At 38.5% G+C, this 20,008-nt stretch overlaps 1 protein-coding gene and 1 long non-coding RNA gene across 5 annotated transcripts in view; one reads left to right on the top strand and one right to left on the bottom strand.

The window, feature by feature from the left end:
- The window catches only part of LOC136105729 (contactin-6), a 143,537-nt gene that overhangs the window by 21,560 nt on the left and 101,969 nt on the right, over positions 1-20,008 (top strand). For all 4 annotated transcript variants that reach the window (XM_065845508.2, XM_071813213.1, XM_071813210.1 and 1 more), the window contains one exon: positions 8,949-9,083. In XM_065845508.2, coding sequence (XP_065701580.1) covers positions 9,029-9,083 — 55 coding nt within the window. In that variant the 5' untranslated portion in view covers positions 8,949-9,028. The remainder of the gene's footprint in view (positions 1-8,948; positions 9,084-20,008) is intronic.
- LOC139828784 (uncharacterized) lies at positions 8,431-19,638 on the bottom strand. Its single transcript, XR_011740742.1, has 4 exons — positions 19,519-19,638; positions 16,819-16,875; positions 13,406-13,833; positions 8,431-12,486 (listed from the first exon to the last, which is right to left on the bottom strand). It is a non-coding gene; the product is annotated as an uncharacterized lncRNA (long non-coding RNA).

Here is a 20,008-nt window from a genome sequence, read left to right as displayed (position 1 = left end):
CTTTCCTATCTCAATGTTTGCTCTGTAACTACTGTAGACTTATAGAGTGATCAGTAGAAAATCTTCCAGTTGTTGGAAATTAACTGTATGATGAAAACTTCTAAACTCTAATTCATGTGGAAAATGTTATCTTCTGCAGTTCACACTTACAGATTTCATACAGATGTTTGAATGTCCATTCACACATATGTAGAGATCAAGTGAGAGCAGCACTGTTTTAACTGAAGGATGTGTTGAGCTCTTGCATGTGGCCCTGGTAGTCCTGTCAGTTACTTGACCGAGAGATTGAAAATCCTACACCAGGATGACTAATTGGAGTTGCTCAGAAGTATTGAAGTCATAACCCAGGCCCTTATGCGAAGGTACTGTATGGGTGAAGCTGCTGTTTCATTGTAGCAGACGTTAAAATCTTCCTGCCTTGTCTTTAAATAAGTGTTCTGATTAGCAGGTTCTACATGAAAATTTGGACTTTAGGCAGTCCTAATAAAGAACACTGCTTTATTCAAATGTTTAATAACTGATCGTTTCTAGTTTTCTTCTATGAACATTTTGATGGCAGGTGATACGCCTAGTGCCAGTGCAGAGGCATGGAAAGGGATGAAACTAAAAGAGAGGGTCCATCACCTCTATCTTGATAAAAGGGAAAAAAGGCTTAGATGGTCTCAGTATTGTGTTGGACCTAAGGTGACATTCGATCTTGTTCCTGCCATTGTAAGGAAGGTTATGTCCAGAAGAGGCAATGGTTGGAGCATGGGTAGGTCAGCCCAAGCTCCCAGCTCTCCTTCCAGTGAAACCCCTGTGTGAAAGGCTGGGGAATACCTGGATCTTGACTCCATCTGGAGTTGGGCTGTGACTGTGTTCCACAGCTGGGGCAAGGACTCAACATATTCTCTTGTCTAGTAACATATGTAATAAATTCTGCTTTTTTTTCCTTCATGCATACTGCATATTATACAATGGACTATTTAAACTGCAAACAAAAAGGGAAGTCAAATGGAAAATTGTATATGAGGTTAATTCTTCTAGGATGCCTCCAGGATCTGCCTCTCTGCAAATGCAAAGAGATGGCAGGTCAACAACACATAATCTTTTGGCGAACCACTGTACATATTGCCTACAGAAACTCTTAAGCTTAAATTCGTTTTGCCTTCCCTCAGTGGCTGGAAACGTGGCAGTCATTGCTAAATGCTACTATCGCTGCTGCAAATCTTTCTTTAAGGTTATCCATTTTGCCCCAGGAAGCTTTTGTGGCTGACATTTTTATTTCTATCAAACAACATAAGATAAATAATTACTCTTCCGTGCCTCACTACTTCTGCCTCACTTCTGCTTGGTTTATGAAAAGAGTTTCAGGCTAGAAATCGACTTTCAAAGGCATCTATGCTTACCCCAGCTACAAATTTAATGTAAAAAACACAGTCACCTGAAATCAGAAGTGACAATTTCTCCTAGGAACAGAGAACACAGCACTGAGACACAAAGCTGAAACACAATGGTAGCAGAGTATGAGATCTTGTGTATATTGATACCACATTTCAGGATCTTAAAGATGAGGAGCTTACTCACTGTAAATAGATGCTGATCTTCTCTGCTGCCTCCAGGAATGTCAGTAATGAATACTAATGTTCATGACATATTTCTAAACTACTTAAACTGATACAATTGCTTTTTACATTACATGGGGTAAAATGGGGTGACTAACTAACAAAACCCAATAACTCACTGAATATTTTAAGAGACACATTCAGTGATGTGCTTCACTTCATTAAGTGGCAAATATTTTATACTAGCCTAAATATAAATGATATTCCAAGAGATAATCCTCCATGTGATAGAAACTATAGGACCTCAAATTAATTCAAACTAATATATATAATTTGTAGTTGTATGTCATCTTCAATCACTTTCAGTCACAATATGTTTATACATAGAGCCAGGCATGATAAGTAGCACAGAAACCATGGAAAAGGTGTTATAAGGACAAATGCAATTACTGGGATTTTATATATAATGAATTTGGGGCCCATGGTTCTGTCAACGGGATAAGCAGTTTACTTGAATGCCATTGACCATTCTCAGCAATGCCAAACCAAATTTGTAGCATATTTTAGTTTTATCGTTTCCCTAAAAGCAATTTGTCAATGGGTCTGGACTGAAGCCACCCCTTGGCACAGCCCAGCGCTGTTCCTGAAAAGCTGCAGGTGTGGAGGCAGACCCTGAAGCATAGTACATCAGCACAGTCCATCAGCTCTGCAAGGGCACCCTCACATCTCCCCCCCCCCACTAATATCCTTGCTCCACATGTCCCAGAGTAAGAAAGCAATAGACCAGACAGGGTTTATGATGAATAAAAGAGATTTCACCACTCTTCAGACTAAACCAACTTCTCTGCTAGTTTTATTTCACACCACCACAATGAGACATTTCTGTCTTTATTTACCATACGTAGCACTGCAAAGAGCAGCAATAGCACCATAACTTTATATGTCAAAAAAGAGACAACAATAGAGACGATTGAATCAAATTATACCTTTGTTTGTACTATGTATATATACAAAGACTCACATACATATAGGCACATACATATTTAAAAGATAGTATGTCTACATCTCCTAAGCTACAAGAAAACACTACCAGCAATGTTGGTACATGAGCAATGCATGTGAAGCAAAATTTTATATTCCTCACGAGACAGACCTTTCAGAGTGATTACTGATGTTGCATACTGTGTATAAACTGGGAAAAAAAAATAAAATATCAAAGTAGTAGTAAATAAGCACTGAAGGACTTGGTTCATATCATTGCACCTTTACTGTGCTTTCTTAAGGCTTGGTTAAGCACAAGGGCTGTGATTGTCTTACAACAGTTATACTCATTACAACTTAAGCAATTTAGTGTTGAAAGACATTTTTTCTGCTGATTTGTCAGCAATGCAACCCACCAGGGTTTGTATCTTTTGGTCTTTACATCTGGGTTAAACGTGGCAAATTGTCTCATTGCCTCTTTCCTATTGAGACACAGTTACTTACTCTTGTGAATGCCCACATGAATGTTTGTGCTATTGCATTAAACCAGTGTGGATATTCATAATGTTCTGGTGAAAGTGTGTCACTCACTGATACATTCCCAGGGCATCACAACAGCAAGGCTAGCGGGACGTGATCTGCACACAAAGCTCACGGATACATTCTGCAGTGCACTGATGGGAGGAGTGTTTCTGTTTTAGCTTTCTAGTTTAAGCTCTCTAATTGTTGCTATCTATGAAAATAAAACTACGTGAAAAATCAAAATTAGTTTTAAGATATGGAAATCCTGTTGCGTCTTGTACTTGATTGTTAGAAGGTGGGAATTCTCAGAGGGATCCTTCATCATGGAAAGATGAGTAAGTTCATCTGATGCAGGGATGGTGGATCTTATTCGGTACTTGGCTCAACCCAAGCCTATTGTCTTGTCCCAAGATGTCAAGGGACCACCAGAGTGTCATTATTATTTAGTAAGCCAGTTATGGCTTTTATACCTGTCTATTTCAATACTGGCAAATCCATCTGGGAATCTGAGAAGAGTGAGTCCTTGTCATAGACACTAAAGCAGAGTCCAGCGCATTACACTTCGTATGCCAGTATGGTTGTGTTAATGTGGGGAATTCAACAAAAATATCAATAGTGTCATATGATATATGAGTCCCAATGTCACCTGAAACTCAATGAGGATTTAGGAAAATGTTCTGAAAACACAGGATTTAAACACCCCCAAAGGCTCTATGTACTGAATTTGAATTGCAAATAAGTGCCAATATTTTCTGTTTCCCTAGGAAAAGCAAGCAATAGCAATCAGGAGTGAAAAAAACAAATGAAAATCCAAGTCCATAGGAGTGATCAGTATCAGAAACCTTAGTTAAATAGCACAGGGTACTTTTCTCCTATGAAGCATGTCTCAGTAATTTTAAATAAGCAGTAAGTACTACAACAGCACAGGTAAATCTTGATGGAGACTGTAAATCTGGTCACTTCTGCTTCTGCTCTGGTAGTTACAAGTATTTGCTATTCAGTCTGTTACGGATATCTGGAAAATGGTTTGAGTGCAGAAAGTGCCTCAGGGATAAAAAGTTTGAAAAGAAAAATGTAGCTGTATATCATTGGCATTCATGAGAAAATTCACATTAGATGCCTTCAAATCAGGTGCTCGGGAGACAATATAGAGATCAGGAGTACTAGTGTGCCAAGAATGCAAGCCTACCTGGGACAGACTCCGCTTATCTCTGGCAGGTGAAGAGTACGAAAGTACGTAAAGCCAAATTCAAAAGATAATACAGATGTGTGGAAGCTGGTGGGAGGGAAAGCTGAGGCTGCAGAATAAAAAGACTATGCATAGATTACAGCCTCTTCCTGTTTCCAATCCTTTCCTCTACTATGCATTCAACAGATCTCTTTCTATAGGTGGTTTCACCAATATACTATCCCTGGAGCAAAGCTCCTCTGCCAGCACCGCTGTGGAATTTGGCCCCCAAATCCCTGATGTCAAACACCATTTCTTTCACCAGGTCAAAAAGTTACTATTTTTGCAAATGTAGCTACATTTTGCCACGGGTAAAAATGTCAATTTGCTTGAATTTAGCTAAGAGCAAAATCTCATCATTCCCACTGCATGACAACTTTTACCTCAGAAAGATGTCAGTTTGCCACCTGAACCGACTCTTTCTTGCTTTCACAAAACTAACAGACAATTGTGGCAAAAATGTGAAATGTTCCCTATTTTCATGAAAACTCAGATGACACCTGAAGTGCATTTTCTCCTTTGTCACAGACTTGATCTTTTAAGCATTTTGTTACTCAAAAACAAGCAGTTGAAGAAAGTATAGGTCTTGAAACCTAAAGCCATCAGGTTGAGCCTTAGCCCAGACTATGAAATAACAGACAAAAAAAAAATCTGTGCTTATGTTCATGCACTAAACATATGTCAGCCATTTTAATTAATAAAGGAATCTATAATATATCTCCTCCTAAATTGCCAAGAGAAAACAGCAATAAAACTGCCAGCTTCAGACACACACACACAAAAAACCCCTTTCCCTCTATATGCTAAGTGCAATGCCACTAAGTCGATGCATCTACTCATATCTCATACTGAAATTTTCAATATTCCAGATATCCAGAAATGTTTGATGAAAGCAATATTTTTGTGCACTTGATTTCCAATAACATTACCCAGAGCATTTGCAGCAGGAAGCCCACCCAGGCAGCAGCTCAGGGCTGTGCGCTGCACAGAGCCACAGCTCACCAGCATTTCCCAAGACCCATTTTGACCACCTTTTTTCTACCACTCTATTTCCATCTATTCATCTCATACACACACCTGTATGCCCTACACATCACATTTGTATGTCCCAGGAACAGAAACCTTTCCTTCCCCCACTGATAAGAAGAAAAAGTGAAAGCTGAAAAATATCTGAGGTTTGAGTCCTTTCCTATGGACTTGTTTTCTCTAATGGGAAAACAACAAAAAATTATACTGACTACTTCTCTAACAAACGTATTTGTATAAAGTACATACTGTTGACAAATGGACATGCAATCAGTATTTTTAGGGGAAAATGTAATGTTTCCCCCACAATAATATTTAACATACTTTGTTCTCCATCTATCTATCTAGACCGACTGTTCAAACTGTGGCATAACAATTAGAATAAGTGATAGCATTACATTCAGAAAACAAAGAGTATGATGGCACAATTCATCTTGTTACACTTCTTGATTTAATGCCAGTCTGGGATTTCTAGTCTGAACCAGATTTTACTTATGCTATAAATATTTCAGTTTTTTTCATTTATTCTTGATTTAGTTTGACAGTAAATAATCCCATGGAAGCTGCTGTTGGAAAGACGTTGTAAAAATTATTAAGTGCCTGCTTGCCAGTTAGGTCCTTGTGTTTGTCAGAGTGAAATAAGTAAAACAGTTGGGTTACTTAAAGGAAATGTGTGTGTATACATACGTACATATAAATTTACAATAATGCCCCATAATTTGCAATTTTAGGAAGAGAATTACAGTTCTGAGGATTGATTAACACCTTACATGAATACAAAGAGCTTGGGGTATATTTTCTGGGTAATGGCAGCAGCAGGTACCTGCTTCTTGGTTTCAAGAGACTCACGAGTAACTCGACAACAGAAAGCAGGGAGTTTTTCAGAAGGATCTGTCCTTGCATGAAAGGGCAAGTATTTTGGAAAAGGATGGATCTGGTCAGTTAAGTGGCTTTTATTGCTGATTTTCTGTTGTTCAGAATATTCCTCCTGGGAAGCACGAGTAACACTGGATGTTTTAAGTCCTTTTTCTTTTGAGCCACAATTGCCTTTGGCAACTCTTGCACCTTTAAAAGGTATATTTCAGGCAATATGCACAAAATAACTCACACACCAAAGCTGTGATGACCAGGAACAGGACACATCTGAGAGATCTTAAAAAAAGGCAGTTGGGTGAGACCAGAGTAGACAGCACTTGGGAAATGCTCTCTGTCCTAGAAAAACAAAGAAAAATGCCCAGCATAGGATGTGAATGCAACTAGAAGCACCAAGGAAACAGATGGGAATGTGCAAAATTAATTGCCAGAACTTCAGGAAAAGAGGACAAACCATAAATAAATATTTGTTGTTATCTACTGATACTAACAGAGAACACTGGCACCCAGCAAGCCGCTTTGGCAGTCAATGGGCAACTTGAGCCTCCTCACCCAATGGTGTTACTGGACACACAGGTCATGGTTTTTTGTGGAATCTTCCTTTAGGTAACAGGTCCCTTTGGCTAATGTAGAGTTCAAAAAAAAGGTGACGATGGGACATAGGGAAAGGCAGATACAAAGAGAATCACAAAACTAATTTAGAAGAAATGAACATGATATCCTAGTAAATAGTTAACATTCTAACTTTTTAATCTGAAAAAGCGCATTCTGTTTATGAAGGACAAGGGAAAAAGGTAAGTTTTTTTGTCTTATATATCAGAGATGTACAGCCCAGTTTCAAGACAAATATTGATGAACAAGAGAAAGGGTGTGAAATAAATGTGATGCAATTCACCACGGAAAAGTACAAGGTTTCACACTAAGTAAAAATAATCAATGCACACCTTAAGTGTACGCAGGCAGATTAAAGAAGAATTTAGAGTGGAACCTGAACTGAATGCAAGTATAAAAACAAAAATGGCCATCATTATTTGTGAATGTGCAAATAGCAAATGGCTGCTGTCATGGCTTTGCCTGGGCTGGAGGACTGTGCCCAGCTCTGGGCAGCGTGCTTGTAGAAAAATGCCAGCTATGCTAAAATAATGCAGAAAAGACAAAAATGAGAAGCAATGACACAAAAATTACTTAGGAAAAACAAAACAGGAATGTTCTAATATAAAATAACATTCTTCAAACATGGACAAGTATTAAAGAGAAATGTCCATATCCATGGAGATCAGACAAATAAAAGCATTTACAACCAATGTTGGAAATAACTCGTAAACCAACAACATTGTCGAGGTTTACTGAGGAAGTTATGAAAAGACATCACTGTAGGTGTTCGAAGCATGATAGACAAATACTTGTTGAGGATTATTTTAGGTGCAGTTACTGTTGTTTGGGGCAGAATTGATGTAGAAAGGTACCATTCAGCTCTTTCTCTGTTTCTACTTTCACAGAATTATCCAACATCTATTTCTACTTTTTAAAGAGCTCAAGCCATTTATACTTTTAAATGATGAAGAAATGCTTCAGCAGACCCCAGATGGGTGTGAAGTATGATCTGACAAAAGATTATAAGAAACTCTGCGTTTTCCACCCTGTTTTTCAAAAACTTAGAAGCTTCTTCAAGTTTGATCACTACCTACCTGAAACAGCAACTAGCAATGGTGCACCAGCTTTCTATGTACCTCCCCTGAGACACAATTTTTAGGTGAAGTTTATAAAAACCTATAACCAGAATTAGATCCCCCTAGTGGGATTACTTCCGAAAGAGTTGCATTGCTTCATTTTCTAAAAACCACCTAAAAATCGCTCATATCAGGAATAAGTTTCAGGGTATCTTTCTCAGGGCATCTGTATGACATCTTTTCACACTGATATGAAAAATGCGACAAGTTGAGAATAGGGATCCATAAACGTGCATCATAAGTGTAATTTCTCAGTGGAAAATTTTTAGCACTTAAAAGCTTTAGAATGAGTTTATGATTTTGTAAGCCCATTTTATTAAGTAATTTCTCATTTCAGCTGATTCCCCATGGTAAATTACTAGTTTGCCCTTTGGGAGTAAAGGCCAAACAGATACATTTGCCTGGTTTAACAACTCATATGTTGACTGAAATGTCAAAAGAAATTATAGCAAATTGTTATTTAAATCCTTATAGGTTAATGTTTTATTTCTGAAGAATAAAGCTTAACACAAAAGTCTTGGTTTTTTTTAAACATAGTGCATGTATAACATTGTATGTCCATATCCCATATGAGATGTACCATTTTGCATCACTAACTCTTTATTTTACAATACATTCACCAAAGGATCCTTTCTGAGATCAGAAATCAGGCCACTATACAGCAAGAAACATCATCAAGTGTGATGAACATTCAGAAGTCAAGAAGAGTAAATTTGTGCAAGCATCCTTTCTTCAAAACCAGCAATGTTTGGTCAATGGACCACAGGCAGACTTTGCTTTCTTGGAGAAATTCACTCCTGTGCAATGATCTCTGCACCACAGGGAGTAGATGGATGGGTCTCAGACATTATGTATGTTTCCAGATTTGTAGCTGTCATTTGGGAATTATTTTTATGCTGGGATGACCCTATCTAAGCTACTTATTGCATTTTTCGTGTCTTGAATCTTCAATTGGTACAATAGAAGACGATACCACAGGGAACGTGTGGGTATTTATTTTGAATCTCTACTTTAATAACCCAGTATCTCTTCCTGTTTTTACAGAATATCAAGGTAGTCACAGGAAGACACATTTTACTTTCCACTGATTGGATGGGAGGAATTTTTGACCTTGGAAAGTGGAGATGGTGTTGCTATGGAAACTAATAATTCTGCTGCCATTCATGAGCTGCAGCACAGGTAAAATGTTCCACTATTAGTGTTTGTGATTGATAAATCTATATTAGTATCATAATTCTTCTAGAAAGGAGAAGCAATTACCAAAACTAACAGTACTTATTCGCATGAACAAGTGACAAAGAGGCTTTTCATTAGGACATGCTTTAATTTTAAGCAACACAAGGTGCTGCCTTTGAACCAGGAAAAGACGTTTCAAGATCATAAGAAAGCTGTATGCCAGGCAATAGTTTTTAAAAATATTCTGAACTCTAACATTAAGAAGAAAGTACAATTGTTACTTGACTAACAACATACACACAGAAGACATTTCTTAGCCACAGCATAACTAACTCTCAAGCCAGCAAATGGAGCTGGATTAAAGACCAGAACAGTTTAGTGAGGTGTATGTGAGTGTGGCATGGATGGTTTAGTTTCCACACTTTAATATCATACTCTACAAATGCCTCTATAGTATCAAAGTGCCTTTAAATCATGTTTAACTTGAAGACAAATAAAAGCATTCAGTTAGGAAGTACCAAATTGGGAAGAATCACAAGGACTATCAAACATAAATATAAAAAAATGAAAGAAAATCTTGCCTAATGCACAAAGCAAATGCAGATATTCTTCCTTTTCCTCCAGCTGACACGGCGATTAGACCCTCATGCAACCCAGCCTGTCACTGAATCAAGTGCTGGGCATCATGTCAGCCCTCAGGTTGTATTCAGAGGAGAAAGTGTAGTTGGAGGAAGCAGGACTGCTTTCTTTCATTCTCCTTCTTGAATATCCCTTGTGCTTAATTAAAACAGCAAGGGGTTGCTACCATATTGCAAGGTAAAATGTTCATTTCTGCATGGCCAGGCATTGTTCACAGTGAGGGACTGGTATTCTGAGTTCATTCCTTTTTTTTTGAACCTTTCTTCTAACTCAAAAGCATATAACTTGATAATCCTGCTTCATAAAACCATATAAATGGGATTAACTCATGTGACTCATTACATACTCATTTAAAACCAGACAAAATGGTAACTGAACTCTTTGAGGTTATAATGAATTTGGGAATGAACTGACCCCTTCACACTTGTCTGTGATAGAAACCATGACAACTGACTCTTGTCTACAATTAATGTATTGAACTCTAAACAGCCAGTATGTTTCTCATGTACTTATGAGGAAATTGTATTAAAGTAACCTCAAATGATACTTAAATTAATTATGTAGTGCAGGAGTCAGCAGCTGTTTGAAATGAAGAGACAAAAGCAGAGTGCAGACTTCAGTAGTATTTTAAAATACAATTTAAATTAAACAAGATAATATTTTATCTAACAGATTTGAGGTAAAATGTGAATCTTAGGATCAGATTTTCTATTAAATCAATAGTAAATGCATGTTTCAGTAACAAACAGCAAACACATTAAAGACTTGATGTTAAAATATTTGTAGGTATTTCAAGCAAGCAGTCACTTATTTAAGCCCAGGTACCCTGAACTACACACAACAAACACCACCTGTTTAGGAACCCAATCTTCCCTTTAATTACCACCAGTGTGGGCACCTACTGCACTGCTGCAGCATCTATCAGTCCTCTTGTGTACTTCTCACAGATCATTGCCTTCTTTACTAGCCTAAGTAAAGGACCCCTACCCATCTTTTGGGGTTCAGGATTCTCCTATTATTTCTTGATTGCTTTTAACAGTTGTGAATGGATGGTGATCCTGGAATACAAATCACTGCAGGAGCAATACAGCTTGGTGACGGACAAAATATTTTTGAACCCATGTTTTCCATTCCAAATATAACCTTTTCCTTCACTTCTTTACATAAAGCTTTCATTTTTCCAACTTTTGTCACTTTTATCTTTCTTGCTAGACAATCATCTTTTAATGAGACCAGTATCCTGGGCCAACATAGTTAAAAGATACTAGGAGCTCACTTTTCAAAAAACTGAACATCATAATGTAATACTTAACAATAGATAAAACCTTAAATATTCCATATTCCTAGGCATCAAGAGTAGATCACAACAGCACCTTCGTCCTGATTCTGTCACCAATTAAAGGAACAGCAAAAGCTCCCACTGACTTCACAGAGATAAGTTAATTTACACCTAGGTATAAATTAACTCCATTGATTCCAGTGGAGCTACCCTGATTTTCATTACATGGCATTCTGAAATATGCGTGACTGTAATAGTCAAACCTGAAGTTATGTGCAAAACTTCTTTGATTTATTATACGGATGGTTTGCATCAATTCAAGAGTTACAGAACTGAGTGGGAAAATTAGGAGCTAGTCACGATGCTGTGAAGAGCAGTCTTGTGGGCTGAGGTTTGAAAGGTAATTCAGGTTGTTAGATGACATTGGTTAGACCTTTCTTCCTTGTTTCTACCTCAGTTCTACCAGACATGTAAAATGAAAATATTGACCTATAAATGAATTTTAAATCTAAGGATTAAATGTCCTGTACAGCAGAGCTAGATATTATTACCTCCCCAAAATGGTAATTCAATTAGTCAAAACCCAAACTATTTTCTATATTCCCTCCACATGGAAAGACTGCAGAAAGTAATATTCCCTCCAACTCTTATTTTCCAGAAGAGCTTTTTTTATGTGACTCAACAAGGGTCTTTGGGGTTTTCTTGCAAGTGCCTTAGGGGATAAAATAAAATACTGTATGCATGCACAGTGACACAGTGAGGGAACAGATTAGACTTTTTTTTTCATAACCCATGCTATTTAAATGAGATAATCTAGGCAGAGCACTGGAGGCAAGGAGGGTGCTGAAGATAAACTCAGAGACTGTTACTTTAAATTCTCTGTATTTGTTGTAAGGATGCATGAGAACCATCTCATTAAACTATTGTTGAAATTTAAACATTGCCTGATATTAACATGTTAAGAAAGAACACTCACTTTCTAAATTAAAGATCTAGACAGGATTTTGAGAAGCTGATACAGACAGTAAAGTGTCCAGAGTGCCTAAGTAACAAAATAATCATTTCTTCACACCAAAACTGTCCCAAGTTTTCCTCCTATGGCAGGTCCTAGTTCATGCTCCTTCCTCTATAGCTACACAGCAGGTTACATGCAGTCCCATTCTGTCACCAGTTTCACTGCAAATATCCAAGCTTCTCTGCTTCCTTTTTGAATTCTCTGAGGCTCTTTACCATTCAGGAAGAGAATAGTTATCCTCTCATTATTTCTGCAGTTTCTGTCTTCCTCCTGGACAGTTTATCCAAATTTCAAATTTTCTGTGTCCCTTCCATTCCTAATGGCTGTCATGACCCCTCTCTTATCTGATTCCTGGTGGCATCCACCCTTCAAATAAATCCATGCAGTCCTCCATACAGAGATGGCTTTTGCAATTGTCCTTTGGTCTGCTGATGGTCTTGTCTGTATCATGGAAACAAATGGGGTTTCCAGGGCTAAAGATGAGGAAGAAGGAAAATGTCAGTAAAAGCTATCAGGCTCTTAAAGTTATCTATAGACAATATAAATATTAAAAGCCAAACCAGCCAGTCATTCTTTTTGGAAGTGAGGCAATAACTGTATTTTTACACCGTCTTTTGGTTTATTTGACTAAATCCAATTGAAGATGCAGCTGCAACCTCCCAGGCTGTATTTTGGCCCCTCATTTTCAAACTGCTAAATTAGAGACAGAAATTTCATGATGTAAAGTGTCCTGATATTCCTTTGGGTCACAGCACGATGAATATTGAATACATCACATCCCACACTCTGCCTGCAGTTTCTTGCAGATTTATTGTTAACATAACAGCACCTTCAGGAACAGAACAGCAGACCATATATTTTAAGACAAGTGACATCTTTGCTATTTCTAACAGCAAACTGTGGAGATGAACTAGTCCAGCCTGGAAATGTTAAGGCTTCTCTGAACAACCAGAGACATTTGGAGACCCACTGGTGAGCCAGAGAATGATAATAATTAGGTGTCCCTTGGATGACATGGAAATTTTAATGACTTTGGGAAACAGTGACCCTGAAAGCTATATTCCTGTAAAATGACTTCCAAGCATCTCCCAAGAGAGGATGACTGGTAGAGCAATGACCTTCTCAGGAGAGTAAAGAGTGACATTTAGAGAAAAATCTTTGTTTCCATTTTATGGGGTACCACGTGGTTCAGCTAATTTCCCAACATCAGTGAACAAACATACTCTGGTACAACAAAGCCAGCAAAAGAGAGCACCTAAAGCCCCTGAAGACACAGTGATGGGGCACGCAAAAGGGTGATGGCGAGCCACAGAAAGACATCAGTCCTTCCCCTGTTATTTAAATGATAAAAATATTTTGGCTCCTGGCAAGATGAAGTAACAGGGACTATACCTGTATGAGGATGCGCTATGAAATTTAGTTACTTTGACTTGATGTTCATAGGCTTTGCTTGATTTCTTTTCTTAGAAAGACTTCATATATATTTTGCTACTTGCACCACAGCTTTGCTCTCCCTTCAGTGGTGTGAATTTTGGGATTGTCTGATGTAGGGAGAGGAGCTGGACGCGATGATCCTTGTGGGTCCCTTCCAACTCGGGACTTCCTGTGATACCCAGGTGCGGTGCCGTAGGGATACTGCTTTGACTGCCTCTGGTGCTGAAGGAAGATGTCTCAGGAAGGCACTTTCCTAATGGAACAAGCTGCTTCTCCAGCACCTGGAGGCACTGGTACAGGCTAACATGGGCAGTGAGGGACAGGCGAAAAGGTCTCTTAAGTGTGACCTTCATTCTCATTTTCCTCTGGTACCTCATTTGCTTCCCCTTTACATAAAAAAAAAAAAAAATGTGAGACCACATGCAAGACAGAGGAAAAAACATCACAGATAAGAAGGGAAAATATCCATCACCAATTTTTGCAGGTACTGCAGCTGGAAAATATTATCCCAAATATTGCCTTAAACTGAAGCATGTGTGAGACACAGAGAGCGAGCTGCTCTGCCCCCATTCATTTCTGGAGGGGCTTAACACAAACTGGTCCCTCCATATTTAGTTTTACGAACAAGAATGAACAATTTCACTACTTTCATTTCCTGTCTCTTATCAGAACTACAAACTGTTTCTAACTCAAGGGAAAAATACCAGACAAAATAAGCCAGTATGTGAGCAATGTAAATCTCTGTCCTCGGTGCACGGCAACAGAGGACAAAGCCTCTTGCGACAAAGAGGACCAGTGCTCAGGAAGCCTGTGAGCAATTTCTGGCTCTGCCACACGCTGGTTGCTTGAACGGGAGCATGTAACAAAGCACCATGGAGTTTGACATAGCTGTTTCCTTCAATACTCAGTTCAAAGAGGGATATATTCACACCAGTTTGTGGCTTCAGCTGCTATGATAATGAAGCCCGTGTAGAATGAAATGATAATGCAACAATGATAACAACTACAAAGAGACAATGTACATCAGTAGCAATTAGCTGGTGTGATGGAGAGAAGGAGTCAGCATTGATATTTTTAGGCCTCCACAGATTGCAATGGCAGTTTTACCATTTGCTTTGACAAGTGAAGAATTAGGTTTTCACAAATGCTGAGTCTTGCCCTCATCTATTATATTTGGTGAATGTAAAGGTTTTTGCAGCTTTTCACCGAACAGACACAGACCCACCTCAAAAGCTAGTTATTCTGAGTGGGCAACAGAGTGCAACACTGTCATGTTTCCCAGGTACGCCATAGCCCATCAAACTGACCTGCTGGATACAGCAAATAATTTAATATTATATAACATGGGCTAGACTCACATTATAGATATATTCATTTCCAAGAAAAAAAAAGTGTCTTTTTTTAAATTCCCTTAAGCATGCAGACATATGGTGAAAAAGAGGTTAGAGCTCAGATGGTTCTTTGAGGATGCACTTTGAAATTATAGGTTGCATTGATTTAGCTGTCACAAAGATGTTATTTACAGTTTCTGAAGTGGAGCATGCTAGAATTCATGGAAACCATTACTAGAGTTCTATGTTTTCTATATGGCTCTAGTGCATAAGTTTCTTCTATAGTATGAAAGGCCTACCCAATTTTCATAGTGATTTCAATAATTACTACTTCCTAATCTCTTCAGTTAGTTACTTCACCAAAAAAAAGTTCTCTACACTGAATTGTACATGGTTTCTTTCTGTTTCATATCAAGTAATTTCATCTCTCTGTATGAAAGGCTTATTAACTTTGTAAAATAACACCCTGGTAATTTAAAAGCCATTCAAGTTTGTTTTTTTGTTTTTTTCTTTTTTCATTTTTGTTTGCAACAGATTCAAAGAAAATTCAATTGCACTTTATTATCACTGCCAAGAAGCTGAAATTAGCAGGTGATTAAGCACTTTAAATATTTTGAGCACTTTCCATTGCCAGCAATAGAAAATTTAAGTACAAAAAAAATGACATGGTAAAACACCACTGTAAGTTTTCCTTAGGCATACTGTTTTTAAATAAAATATAGTTGAATATATTTCTTCCATTTAATATAAATCTTTGGTGAGGACTCTGCTTCCCAAACTGCAGATCAGTTCTATATGAGCACAAAACAAGCTGAAACAGCACATCTGCTGTCAGCTCCCCTGTTGCACAGGACTGTTCCCTGACCCTGGTGTCCTTCATTGATTTTGTTCACACCCGGAGACCTTCCGAGAGAAGCTCACAGCCTATGTTTGATCTCTCACTTCTATAACAGGCCAACCTTTAAGCTAATGTTTAAGACATTATTTTGTAGAGGTCACTAATAGAACAGGGTACTTTATTTATGAATGTTAAACCACAGGGCTGGATTTTGAGATCCCCCCTTTCAGAGTTGAGACTGTGGTATCTTGATTTGACATATAATTACAGTAATCAAATAGTTAACAGCATGGATTCCCTTGGAGTTTAATAGTCAAATCCATTCTCTTTCTATCTTCACAACCAACGCCTCAATTAAAGCACTGGCATGTGTAATCTTAGATTTTTGTTATGGTGAGAATGATAGATATGTCATACACGAAATGCAAATTCAGCTGTAGTCTGTAACTTTCCACTAGCAGAAAAGTGATGTAAGTAGATACTAAGAATGAGAAGGATTTGATTTGTTTTCAGAAAACAGACCTTGGAAATGCAAAAAAAAAAAAAAAAAAAAAAGAGAAAAAATAAATCTGCTTTACTTAGAAATGGAAATCCAGATGAAATTTTCATACAGTTTAATATTTCCATTCAGCAGATCTGCACACAATGACATAGGTGAAACCTTGCCCACTAACTTTTAATAGCCAAAACAATACCTGCTACTTCCACATAATCACAGACTGATCATCCCTTCCATTGTTTGCAGAAGCTTGAAAATAAAATGTCTCTAGTTATTGATTTGCTACTTCTTTTTCATTTAGTCACTATTGATCACTGTTTATGTGTGTGTTCCTTGTTGAGCAGAAATTAACATTGCAAACTTCTTGGAATTCACTGCATTCATACCTACTTGACATGCCTGGGAAAGTTTGTTAACACAATCACTGTAACTGGGGTTTAAAAAAAATCTAGTTCATTTTCTCCTCTAATCTCTTGACAGAAAAAAAAAAATACATTTATACATATTTTTTTTATTATTATTATCATTGGCACTTGCCCAGGACAGAAAACGTGGTTGCCACAGAGTTTTAGCTCACAGAATCATTTCAAGCCACACAGTATTATTTAGGCTGTGGTTATCATGCCTACATTACAAAAATAAACCTCTTGGGGACATAAGGCATTTTTTCATTACTATCTGGAAGAGAAACTCTTGTGATTACCAATAAAATTGCTTGCTGGTGTGTCCATGGGAAGCCAGCTCTGAGACACATGCTGATCTGAAATCAGAGAAAAATGCGGATGGATTAGTCTAGTGGGGCCATGTGTAGGGGCTGGATGAATGAAAATATCCGAGACAGAGATGAACCATTGTTCGACTCAAGCTATTACATCTGTACCATCTGTAAAACGGTCCTCTCATTGGTCTTATTGCATTCAGATTCTATCATTTTCCTAGTTTTGGTTTTTCTCCAAACACAATCAAAATCACAGGCCAAATACACATTTTCCATGAAACTAGATTGTAGTCCTGAACCACCAAATAAGAATGCAAATAGATTATTTTTATTTACCTTGTATTTGTTTTTCATCTTCCAGAATTCCCTGTTTCTATATTATGTCATTAAACATTAAGGTTAGACACACACAAAAAAAGGCAATGATTAATTCTCATGGAATTAAACAGTTTCAGGAGCTGGAGAAAAAACTCACACCTAACATTTCAGGATTTATGTTAGTAATTGCTCTAGTTGATGGCACAGTGATCACAATTAGCACCCAGAGAGATAAGGCTCTGTACAGCTTCTTCTGCAGAGGAAGGAATGAGAGGATAGCTTCTGAATGTGGAGGTAGACTGCAGACAATCACAAGACTTGCAGCCCCCACTTCTCTGGGTCTCTCTGCTTGCCCCTGCCTGTGCAAGGTCCAGCCGGAGGTGACAATCCTTGTCCTAGTAGGGCAGCTTAAGAAGAATACTGTCCAAAATCCTATCAGCTTTGCAGCAAGAGATAAATTTAGAGACTTTAATCCTAATCTATATGCCTTTACTTGTATATGTTTGATTTTTAGACCACTTTAGAATTTGGCCATGTGATCTTTTTTTCCCTCCTGCATAGCATAATAGCATAGTATTTTGTCCTGTGTTCGATATTAATATGTGCTTTATTGTTCTATTCTAATTATATTCTCATTATTAAAGGGGCACAATGTTTTCATCTGACAGATATTGCATTTCATTGTTCGGGAAACTTGGTTATTTTGTGCTTATTGTTATTAATAATTTGTAGTAATTGAATTGGTATTAGAATATTACTCTGCTAAATCACTTTTGCTGCTAATTAAGGCACTATCTGCAACACTGCTTAGCTCTAAACATCATGCTCCTGCTTTTTAGCCTGCTGTAATTATCTGTAAGTCATTCATTTCTACTTAGGTAAGTCAGGTCTTTTAATCAAGACTCCTGTAATTTTTGCCATGGTGTGAGCTGCCATTGGTGAGAAAGAAAAGTTCTCATGGACAAAGATACTTTGTAATGATAAATGCATCTTTTACTGCAGCCATGAAGCCCTTAGAAATATAATAATTGTTCTTGATGGTTCCAAATTGGGCAAAAAGGAAGGAGGAATGTTATGAGGGAAAAGTGAATGATTACTGAAGTAATCCAGCTACTCAGGATATCAGCAAAGGAAGTCATCATAGATTTAAAATGTCTTCTCACAAAATGCTTGTCTGTAAGATCAACTCTATCACGCTATTTCTTGGGATAATATTTTTGCTCAATAAGCAACATCACTTCATGATCTGCTTAGGAACATTATTCACTTTTGCTCACAAACAAATAGGAGACACAGAAAGGTGATTCTTGAGTCATTAGTGAAAGCTCACGTTAATGCCTGGGGGTGCTTATTGATGTCTGTCTGGGGTAAGCATGATTCTCTTCTAGAGACAGGTCATCTCATGTATTCTTTATATTGCAAACTTTTTACACAGATCCAGGAAAATCATAGAATCACTTTGGTTGGAAGCGACCTTCACAATCAATAAGTAAAACCATAACCTAACTCTGGCACTAAACTATGTTCCTAAAATCTTCATCTATATGTCATCTATCAGAAACATTGTATTTCTGTGCAATTCATTGTGTTGTCATTTGTCATGGAGGCACCCCTAAACGACTTCAAGCAAATGTAAACTTAAACCAACTTTTAATTCATAACGAAAACATAAGGACAGACTGAAACCAAACAAAAGAAACCAATGCAAGCCACAGGGGCAGAACACATGTGTGCGTAATCCAAAATCAGTAGGCACTCGAAAAGCATCGAATAAACTGCAGGTTCGATATATCAGTTGGGAACATCATTACCATATGACCACACAAGACTGATCATTTCGGTTGGAAAAGACCTTTAAGTTCATCGGGTCCAATCGTTAACCCAACACAGCCAAGCCCACCTCTAAACCATGTCCCTAAGGATCTCATGTACATGGCCTTTAAACACCTCCAGGGATTGTGACTTCAGCACTTCCCTGGGCAGCCTGTTCCAATGCCTGACAACCCTTTCCATGAAGAAATTTCTCCTCATATCCAATCTTAACCTCCCCTGGCACAACTTGAGGCCACGTCCTCTCATTCAATCACTTGTTACTTAGGATAAGAGACCAACACACTCCATGCTACAACCTCCTTTCAGGTAGTTGTAGACAGCGATAAGGTCTCCCCTCAGCCTCCTTTTCTCCAGGCTGAACAGCCCCAGTTCCCTCAGCTGCTCCTCATCAGACTCCTGATCCAGACCCCTCACCAGCTTCACTGCCCTTCACTCACAAAAAGAAGAGGCCCCTCTCTCACTCCAGGTACCCAGCAGAAATAATCACTTGCCCAAGGACTCACTCAAGAACATATGCAGAAGATAATCACTCACCGAGGAGTAGGTGAAGGCTCGCAGTCCAGGGAAGTCTCTTTAGATGGTATCCCTCTCTAAGAGGTGTGCTCTGTTCACAGTCCCGCAGCCGACGCCAAAGGATACTCCATAGAAACCTCATTTACAGGCTGTGGGTGTTATCAACATGGACCGGAAGCTTCTCCGGGTCTGGGCACCTCATTGGCTGAGGAGCCTGTCTGTTGGCAGAGGGTTCCGCCCCTCTGCTCCCCCAGCTGGGGGTGAACGGGGGGAGTCACTGCGTGCCATTGCGGAGGGTGTGGCGGTCGGAACCGATCGGGGTGCACAGCTAGGACAGAGACAATGCGGCACAAACGGTGCTAATGAGCCATCAACTGCCCTGTTGAAAACTCCAGGCCTCATGGCGGTGTGTGCAGCTGCCACTTGATTTTAGCGGAGTGTAAAAATGTGTGAAAAGGTGACAGATACTTGTACTGAAATGGTTGCGCTGGAGCTGTTTTGCACCCACACG

The sequence above is a fragment of the Patagioenas fasciata genome, chromosome 10 (assembly GCF_037038585.1).
Source record: "Patagioenas fasciata isolate bPatFas1 chromosome 10, bPatFas1.hap1, whole genome shotgun sequence".
NCBI lineage: Eukaryota > Metazoa > Chordata > Aves > Columbiformes > Columbidae > Patagioenas > Patagioenas fasciata.
The sequence above is the reverse complement of the archived record's forward strand: the minus strand, read 5'-3'. Positions and strand labels throughout refer to the sequence as shown.